We start from the raw sequence: 11,956 nt of genomic DNA on the forward strand, positions 1-11,956 counted from the left end.
AATATATATCTCTTATATGGTACAATATACTGAAAAAGTATATAATTAATAATAATATAATATACTCTTAATAATAAGGGGCACTATTATTATTTATTTAACTTCTTTTTTTATTATATTTTCATAAAACAAAATTAAAAGTATGCACCTATAAATTCTTTTACGACAGAGATAAATAAAAGTAACCTTAAAAATGTATACAAAAATTATTATATTAATATTATTTATAAAAGTGTCACTTTATATAATATAATATTAAATGAATTCGGTAATAAATATTCAAAATATGAAAATTATTTATTCAAAATAGTGAATTAATTAAATTATCATTATTTTAATTTTCTAAATAAAATGATATATATATATGATTTCATAATATTTCCATGTAGGATATATATATACAATATAGAATGTAGAGAATATAGAAAATAGATAATTCTCTACATTATGTGAAGTATTACTCATTGAATTGATTTTTCCTTATTAATTATTATAACAGTATAATAATAAAGAAAAATAAGAATAAGTTATACAAATTTATTTTATTTTCTTTGTCCTCATGTCACTAGTTACCCCATAAATATATTCTTTATTATATGATTTATAATATATTTATAACATCAAATTTTTAGCGTATGACTTAATAAGTATATATTTAAAAGGTATATAAAAGCTTATCATTTACTTCTTAAAAATAATTGTTGAAGGTTATTGTATCTAACTAGATATAATTTATACTATTTTATATAAAAGAATAGTCTGTATGTTTATCTACTTTTTTTATATTACTTTTTATTTTTGTAATGTTATATATATATTTATAAGAAATACAGAAAAAAAGAAATAAATATTTATAGTCATTTTGTACAAAGTATATAACATAATAATGTTATAGAAAATATACTTTAGTTATTTAATTCGATAATAAAATGAATATTTTTTTTTGTAAATATATATTTCATATATATATAAATAATTTTTAAAAACAGCTTTTAACTCCAAAAATTACATAAGATAAAAACTAATCTGAGAAAAGTTTAATCCCGTCATTTATAAATAATAATTCAATAATTTTTAAATAGATGATGTCCCATTAATAATTCATACATTAATGTAGAATTATGATTTTATTTATTAATAATATCATACTTGAAATATATAAAAAATCTACTGAAAAAAACTTTACATCAAACAAGATATGCAATCTGTATTTCACATAATATTTTTATATAAATATGACGTGTTATATTTATTTCTAAATAAAAAATATATTTAAACACAAAAAATAATATGGTTTTGTTTTATCTATATGAAAAAAACGTAATTTATGTAAATTAAAATTAATGTATAAAGAATTATTTTAAAAGTTCATAAAAATTATCACTTAAAACTATAAAAATTAAAAATAAATAATTTTTAAAAATATAAATTCATTAGATTAGTGAAGTTATATTATCTGTAATCCTACATTTTAAATTAAACGATCACATATTTATCGTAATGTAAATCTACTTGATACATATTGTATATATAATTTTTGCTTATTAAGCATATATTTATATTGTCAATATTGAGAAATATCAATTTCACATTTATATGTTGAGAAAAATATATATTTATATGAAATGCACAAAAGTATTAAATTACACCAAAATAATTAATTATTATAACAATGCTAAGGTAAAAACACGCAAACTGTTAAAAATATTTAATATATTTTTCTTTACTTTTGTGCAGTAATATATATTTGTTTATTATCTAGGGCGCATAAAAAAAAAGTTTAAATTATACAACTGTTGTTTTATCTGAGATTATAATTTCATTAAGCATAAAGCGAACTTTCATTGGATTCATGAAAAATATTATTTCTGAAAGCAATATATGAAATGTATATAGGATATAATTTCATTTCCTCATACTGCAACTGCTTATTTAAAAAATTTTACGAATACATAAATAAACACTAAAATACATAATAAAGAAATGAAATACAATACAGTTATGGTTATCTCACTAGATTATAATAATCGTCTTTGTAATTCATTCTCTAATAGACAATAAATTTTTTAATGGAATAAGATAAAAAAAAAAATAACAAAAACATTATATATTAATGTATTCATATAGAGTAAATAATAAAGAGATATTCATACACGCTTAATATTTTGTACTTTGAGCATAATTTATATATTTCCGAAAATATATATAATAAAATCATCTATATCATAAATTTCCAAAAAAAAAATATATATATTTATCACTGCAAATTCCCTATATATAGAAGATTCTCATTTCTTGACTAATTTTCTTGCTGAAGCAGTTGAATTATCTATAACCTTACACTAACCTTTTCCACCATATGCTTATTTAATATTATCGATTTCATTATCGGAATCATTTTATCTAATTCCATATAATATATACTTAATCGTGTATTAAGCGTTACATTCTTATTTTCTGACAATGAAAAACCATTTGTTGCATATAATGTTCTATCATTACTGTTTTAATTATCTAAAGATTTATCTGAAGTACATAATAATGAAAAAATAATATTTTCATTATTTATTATATGATGAATCTACTTATAATGGAAATTTTCATATAAGTACATTTAATATCAGTTATCAAAAAATATAAGGCAAGTTTTCAGCGATATGTCATCGTTATACCGTATGGTATATATTAGAACATCTCCAAATAAGAAATATAATTATAATAGTTTTTACTAAAATAAAAAAATACATTTTTTCTTTCATATTATAACTGTTTATCCACTAGATAGTAATGAAAAGGTATATTTATTTTCATAGTTATTATATTTTTTAAAAAAGCAAAAAACTTCATAAATAAAATACATGTATAGTGTATATTAAAGCAAATATAATTTTAAATATATTTTTGTAAATATTTCCAAGAAAGTTATTATGAAAAAGGTAACATAAATAAATAACTTTCTGTAAATGTAATATTATTCATAAATTCTCAAAAAATATATATATATATATTAATACTCTAACAGAACAAGTATAAGTGTTTATTATAAGTAATTTTCATAATAACATTAAAATAAAATGGATTTTTTAGTTCATAAGGATTCTATTTTACAACTAAAATAAAAAAAATATATGAGGTGAGAATAAATACATTAGCTTATACTAGTAATATAGTCATTAATTTGTTGTTTAGCAACTTAAGAATGAGCTTACTTCTTTATATAGTATATGCTTTTAAAACATTATATTATAATAGAAAAACACAAATTATTCTATAGCATACAATAGTATTAATAGGAATGAAAGAGAAAAAAAAAATAAAAAAAAGACAAATTTATTATATGGCACATGTTACTCTATAATATATTTTATAAACCTACTACACGTACAGCATTTATAATGTAATAATATAGAAATTACATTCTAAGGTTTAAATAAAGTACAAACTTTTATTTCAAAATACTATCCCATTTAACATTTTAATATATTTTTACCATTGTGTTATAAACGATATACTATAATTTTTATATAATTTAAAAGAATACATTTTTTTTACCATTACTGAGGTGAAATATATTACATTTAAAAATAAAGCAATTTATATTTTTTTATTATTTTATTTTTTAGAAAAAAAAATTATAAATTTATATGTTCTATAGAAATAATAATATTAAAAAAGAAGAAGAATTTAATAAAATAATATTTTAGTAAATATATTACTTAAGAAAAAAAATTCTAATAAAAAATCACTGCAAATAATATAATTTACAACAAAAAATAACTTTGTTTAGAAATGCAAAAATATAATATATAAAAAAACAAATAATAAAATTTTGGAGAATATTTAATGCCTACTTTATATTTTAACATTTTTATGGATCAGATAAAAACTTATATATTTTTCATTGATTTACATATAAATATTACTGAGAACCATATTTTAAATTACATATATAAACTTAAAATAAATTAGATATTTTATGAAAAGTATCTATAAAAAAGGAATAGTTATATTCAATAGTTTTTGTTTAATAGCGTAAATGTAAATAATTATAAAGCACAATTTATTATTTTGATAGTATAATTATAAATTGATCAGAATATTTGCAAGTAAATTACATCTATACAAAAAATACATATTTAAAAAAAAATATAATAATGCTTTATATTTATAATAGGCTATATAACACATATTACATTATAATATTGCGCCCAAATAAGAAAATAATCTTCGTTATTTCAGTTTTTCATATATATGCAGTATATATATAGATATATATATATATAAAAAGATTCATTCTCCAATATCTTTAAACGATTCATTAATTTAGATGCCCGCTTGTCAAAATTTACAAATTTGTGGTAATATAAAAATATAGAAGTAATTATCTTAATAATTAAAACTATCTAATAATAATAATATAGTATGACATAAATTACATGAATTTATAAGCTCCATTTTTATAATTCCTTTCTAAATATTTGTGTAACTAATACAGTTAATAATATTTAGGAACATAATTTTTGCCTAAATTATTTTATATATGTTGGAACTATTAAAAATTTCCAGATCAATTAAAATTAAATAATTGCATATATTCAGAAAAATGAATGAACATTCAATAAACAATTTTCATTTTTTTTGAAATACTTTAGTTCCTGAATGAACAAATACTATATGAGAGAGTAGAAGTATTAAATATATATATATATGTTTCATATATTCATATTTATTAATTCATATATACATAAATTAATCTATGCATACTTTTTAAATTATTTTATATATAATGTCAATTTTAAATATAATTTCTCATAAATATAACATTTGTTATATTATTTTAACTTTCTTTTAATTTAGCATGTACTTAATGTTATAATAAGGCATATGATTTTTTTTGTTTTAATATCTTGTTCAAAAAATAATATGTGCTATACATATTTTTAGGGAAAATATTATTTTCTAATTATTTCATTACGTAATATTTTTAAAATAATACATATTATACAAATATTAAATCTTATCTACAATTCTAATATTACTATGACCTCTATTGATGTATGTCCACATAAACGTTTATATATTAAAATATTCAATAACATTAAAACCATTATGAGTTTTATGCATGTGTGTTTCATTTTACTCTAGAAATATACAGATATTTATTTTTTCTAATAATGTTGTTAAAAACTGATCTAATACATTTTCATTACAAATAAGATAACATATATATATATATATATATATATAATGTAATTCTTATAAAAAAAAAAAATTAACGTATAATTTTTCCTTTTTTTTTGTTACAATTGAATTCATTCATTACATTCAAACTTGCATACATAATTTCCTTATGCATATTTCTTATTACTACACGTGTATCTTATCTTAGATACTTGTTTATTATTGTGAAAATAATGAACATATCCATCAAAATATAAGTACATTTTATGTATATGTACACTTAGTTACATGTATGAAATGTTTACTATCATATTACGATGGATTAATAGATTTTGGCTTTTTAGTTATAACTGTGCTCCTTATAAATTTGTATTTTTTATATCGTTCTTTTTGTATTCACCATGTTTACAATGAATGCATTAATTGATCTCCATATAAAGATATTTAATAGAGGTAATCAGATGTACGATAACATTTCTAATGTAATATAAAATGGGCTACAGTTAAACGAATTTCCTTTTCAATAATTAATTTAACCAGCTCACAGTTCAAGTTAGTTATAATATATGTGTTTTCTTATCCCTTTTCTTTATTAACGTCCTTAAGGGAAGTAACTCTTTTAGCGAATTCATGCATTGCCTTTATATTTTCTTATTATTTATCTTAATTTTATCATTCGTTCCATTCTCTTTTAAGTGCATGTACTTATTCCAAATTTTTCACATATATAAAGAATGAGCATAAGTTGGTAATATCTGTAAAGTAATGTAAATTAATTTGCAATATGCAAAAGTCTGTATACATATACATGTGTACTCATGTTTTCCCTTTTATAATTTTTCATTATAAATAATCTAAAACATACAATGGGAGACAGTATAAATAAGAATATATATATGCCTGCTTGTCATGTGCACAAAAATGCATCTAATAATGAATAATGCTATTCTGCTAACGTGTATAGGTATGAACTCAATTGTATCCTCAAATTGATTCAGTTAAAGACATAAAATTGTACTCCCATAATGAATTTCTTATTTTATTTATTTTTATTTTAATAAATTAAATGAGCATTAGCGTCTCTATGGAAGTATTATTCCCATGGATTCCTTTATTCACATTACATATGCGTGGTACTACAACATAAAAAAAAATGTATACATATATGTATTAAGCTCAGAAATAATAACGAATTGCTGTATTGATTGCATAAAATGAAACAGATAAATCAAGCTATAAAAAATGCATCTTATTTGTTTTATTAGATATTACTGATTTTATGTAGGAAAACATGCTTCCATAAATCATGTTAATAACATAGATAAATAATTCAAAGTAATTTTTCATGTTTAAAAATAAAGGTACGTTTTTTAAAATATAAGAAAGTATATGTCTTTAAGTATATAAATTCGTACCTTACATTATGTAAGTATACATATGTACATGTACACACACTCCTATATGTATTTACATACATACATGTTCTTATTTACACGTAAATATATACGTATGTATACACATACATATGTACACAGTATAGCAGCATGATTCACACATATAAATTCTTTGAAAATAATTTTTTTCAACTCTTATGTCACCAATTCCCAGGAAACTACATAATTATAGGTTTACTTTTCTGAATTTTTGAACTTTCATAGATGCAATGGAAATAAAAAATTAATTGGAAAAATGGTGTGAAAAGATACACTAATATTTTTTGTTTGTCTCTTTTGAATAAAACATTCATATATATATCCAACTGCTTTTGGAAAAAAACATTGTAATATCTATTTGAACAATGAAAAAAATAGGGACAGAAAAAGTTTTCTTAAAATAACCAGATATACATATGTTTTTATATCAATATCAATCACGTTTTATGTTATTTACCTTTTTTTTATATTCTTAGAGTTTTGCACGATCTTGTCAGAAAATGATTTTCTTCTTCTACATTCTCTCCTTTTTCAACATAACCTGCTTTCAGAATAAATAAGACATCTTGATAGTAGTGAAAAAAACTTAAAAAAAGAAAGCTTACATCTCATTAATATAATATTGTTAATTTTTCATGTACTTAATATTCATTCACGTAGTTCTCTTATTTTATATTTATTAAGGTACTAGTTTGTGCACTACGTTAATTCTTATAGATATAATGAAAATTGATACCCTAAGTACAGAAAATAAAAAAAAATTTCCATTTTTAATTGCGCGTATAATAACAATTATTATATAAGTTCAACATTATGCACACATTTCGGTGACATTTCCACAACTGTAAAATTCAAATTTAGCCCTACAGTATTTTTAAAAACTCGTGCGTGAATACCATTAACGTTTAATAATTTCTTATTTTTTGATTTTAATTTTAAAAAAAATTAATTACAAAAAAAAGAAAAGCAGAATAAAATTATGTAAAAGGGAAAAATAAAAATGTGAAATAAGAGGTAGATATGAATACATGTATGAAAGAACTTTTAAGGAATATGTGCACACGTGTAAATACTTAAAATACATTAAAAAGTGAGGTGAAGAAAAAAAATATATTTTAAAGAACAATAATAACATATAAAAATTAAAAACATAATATGCGAAGATTTAAAAAAAAGCATTTTCTTTAATTTTTTGGGTGAATAATTTAACTTTTTTAAGGTATTAAAGTTATACCTGTCAAAAATATATAATTATCTTTTCCTTTGGTGGCTTCTAGTAAAAAAGAAATTTGTTGTCATGTAATTAACTTTATTTATTTTATAAATATACAAATAGACGACGAGCTAATAGCACCATGGAATAAGAATAATCACTTAAAAACAAGATTTTCAGTTGTATAAAAGTTCTTTTATCATATTTGTTTTTCCGTTTATGCAGTTTTTATATAAATAATTTTTATTCCTTATACAAAAGAATATTTCTGTAATATTTTTCTTTATGTTAACCTATAAGAGTGTTCTTCAATTTTGTTGTATTTTGTAATTCTATATAATACATGCATTTGTATTATTAATATTTTTAAATATTTCCATACAAATAAAAAAAATTAGAATAACGTAATTTTAGTCTAATTTTTTTTCAAAAACAAGAAATAATTAATTATCTATAAATTCTAAAAAACAAAAATTTATTAAAATATTATGACTTTTTTAATGAAGCGACAATTAATACATAACAATATAAAGGTAATGATATGAAGTAACTATCAGCATTCTTCGAATATTAAAATGAACATTTACTTATTTTAGTTTTCTTACATGTATATACATATAATATTATGATATAATAAAATTAATTATTTTTCTATTTTTACATCTCATTTCTTTTCTATTTCTTAGTAATTTAACTATATAAAAATTATTCTACACAAAAATAAAGAAAAAATGTATACATAACAATACGAAAACTCACGGACGCGATGAAATTAATACATTTAAAAGCATCCTCAATTTACGTTAAAACCTTTAGTCCAGAAAATATTATAGCATGTTTTTTTTTTTTTTTATGCATCAACAATAAAAAATTAGGAAACGTTACAAATCTTTATGAAATATTATACGTAAACAACAAAGATATATAATTTTTTAAAACTTTATAATGCTTACTGGTATGTATGTCATGTATACAATTTTTTCTTCACTTATTGTACTATTACATTTTCTCATAAAAATACTACCATTACGACAAAATCAAAGTATTTTTAATACTTGATTAATTATATATGTATATATTAGGAGCAACTTATTATAACTGTATGCATATTTAGGTGAGTACTCAATATAAAATATTTAATTATGAACAATATTTTGTAAAAGAACTTCATATTATCATCATGAAATACTCCTATTTTGTTGTTAGCAGATTGTAAAAATATATATATTTTATTGCATATTCCAAATGTTTTACAGTACACTAAAAGAAACCATAAATTTTTTTTATCTCATACACACACTAAGAATAATATAATTATGTAATCTCAAAAAAATTTAAATACCTCATTTTTAGAAAAACTACCATGATATAAACCAAAAAATTATTAATATAATTTTTCCTTGAATTATCCACATTCACAAGAATGAACTCATTTTTAAATTCATATATTTTACATAGACCAAGATACATAAATATATAATTTTATACTATACAGAAAAAAAAAATAAAACAAATTACTAAAAAGAAGTATAATAAAGAATTTATAAATAATGGTATTGTATTAATACATAATGTTATAGAATGTACGTAATATATGATGATCGCTTCACTACCATATTCCGAGGTAGAAACAAAAATAAAATTATAAATCCTTATAATTTATTATTGAACTCATAAAAAATTCAAAAAATTATGGAATGGAATGTATAAAAAATATTTTAAATAAAGTATTCATACATAAGACTATAGAAATATGGAATTCTTAATAACGCGGAAATTATGATTTATGTATATAGTAGTAACTTTTCTACTGTATAGTTTGCAAGCAAAATATTAAATACCTTATTCAAAAGTTAAGTAAAAAAGATGGAATTTTAATTCATATAAAATCGAAAAATATAAAAAATTTAATTTTAAAATATTTAAAATATGAATTTAGTGCTCCATAAGTAAAATTACTAATATTTTCGCATACTTAAAAAAAAATATATTTTGTAGATATAAAATTATTTAATAATTGCAAACTATGATGTTAAATTTTCAATAAGCACCTTTTCGCTAGAGAGAAGAGTTTTGTTTTATGTAAGTAAAAAACATCTGCCTAGTTTTTATTTATTCTCAATATCCTATCTCATAAGTTATGTAATTTTTTTTGAGAAATAATTAATGAAAACTACAGATATTTAAAATTAGTACCAACTAGTAAAATAAAAAGATACATGTTATAAAAAGTAGATATAAATTTTATAAATAATATTTAAAAAAGAAAAAAAGCAATTTAATAGATGATTTATTAATATCTAATTGAAATTAATTCATTAGATTAGTAAGAGAACAACATAAAAAATAAGAACTACATGTTCTATATTTAATTATAAATTTTCAACATAATTTATATATAAATATTTTACTCATACTCCAGTTAGTACAACTGTTAGGAACCAAATTAATAGGACAAAGGATTTAAAGAATTCATTTAAACTCAGTGATTGATAATCTTAAATTTAGTATTGTATTATAGTTAATCTATAATTAAAAAATATATTATTTAATTATATATCTACATTTTTACATTTCCTCGGCATAAAATAATCTAAAAGTCTGTTAAACAGATTTTTTCAATATATTAGTTTTATAATATGTTTTACATGGATACATTTTATGCAAAAAATATTCAGTTCTTTCCTAAGAGAAAAAAAATGTATATATACATGTATCAGTGTAACGAAATACATATGCTTTTTTTTATTAAATACAAAACAACACACATTCATTGCTAATTTAAAAATACAAAATTTTCTTAATAACTTTATCAAATAATAATTTTAGGCGAAATGAGATACAATAAAGAAATCATAATTGTTTAGTATACTTTTAAATTATCCAACTTCTACATAATTATGTAAATTCTGCTATTATATATTCCTATTAAAGCACAATCAATTATGTTTCATAGATATATATTTAAACTCATAAATATATGTGCTACACCATAATATTTAAGCTATAATAATATTTGAAAATGAAAATTCTAAAACATTAAAACATTAAAATAGACAAAAAAGGAAGAACATATATTTTTGTTGCTGTGCATCAAAGAGACTAGATATACATGTAGCATTATAATACTTTAGAAAATATATATATGCTTATTAAGTATATCAATAAAGTTTTTTCATTTATTACTTCATATTAAAGATTTTACAGAAAGATAAACATTCATTTTTATACATTTTATTCCGTCATTAACTTAATTCTATTATATTTTTCATTATTCCTTAAAATCTTATAAATCACTATTATAACTATTACCGATAATTTTATGATAATTATGCTGAATAATCCTATATAAATATAGAAATTTTCTCCATTTTTCAAGTCATCTAGAGCACTATACAAACTTTTCAATAATTCATTATCTTTCATCCATCCTTCTACAGTTTTTATAAATGGTAATCCTGGTAATACGGATAATCCTATTCCCAAAAAGAAAAAAAGTAAAAATAGAGCAACTCCAAATTTGTATTTTCTAAGTTTTATTTTTCTTAAGGATATATCACAAATTCTTCTTTTTTTTTCAAGAAAACATTCATAATCTTTTTTTTTAATCCATTTTCTTTCAAAATGGAAATGCTTCCCATCAAATATTCCATTATTGTAATCTGTAACTTGAGTATAATAATGATCCATGTTCAATAAATTTCTATTATGTTCTTTTTTTTCGGTCCATTTTTCATTATTACGTATATTTTTTTTTTCGTATTTTACATTATGTGGTACATCCTTTTTTAAATATACAATTTTTGAATCTTTAAGCTTTTCATATTTTCCTAGTAATCTATAAGTTCTTGCATCTAATTTACTACTATGGTAATAATTGTTATCCAAAATTTTACTAAAATATCTCTAAATAAACAAGGTAGATATTTATTATTTAAATATATAAATAAACTATTATTACAGAATATTATTAACAAATATAAAACATAAACGTTAAGAATAATACAAAAACATTTAAACAACGTTATCATACCATATCCACGTTAAAATGACATATCCATGTTAAAAGAATAAACGCACCAATATAAGTTAATATAATTATCTTCATATTTAGTTTCAATATATACAT

At 19.8% G+C, this 11,956-nt stretch overlaps 1 protein-coding gene across 1 annotated transcript; it reads right to left on the minus strand.

Annotated features, from left to right (window-relative positions):
- Positions 1 to 11,061: 11,061 nt before the first annotated feature.
- Positions 11,062 to 11,956, minus strand: PmUG01_14012400 (fam-m protein; the record flags this gene model as incomplete). Its single annotated transcript, XM_029007671.1, has 2 exons — positions 11,062 to 11,733; positions 11,861 to 11,956. 2 exons carry the CDS (start codon positions 11,954 to 11,956, stop codon positions 11,062 to 11,064), a joined length of 768 nt encoding a protein of 255 aa, XP_028864037.1.

This window comes from Plasmodium malariae (assembly GCF_900090045.1).
Source record: "Plasmodium malariae genome assembly, chromosome: 14".
In the NCBI taxonomy this organism is placed as follows: Eukaryota; Apicomplexa; class Aconoidasida; order Haemosporida; family Plasmodiidae; genus Plasmodium; species Plasmodium malariae.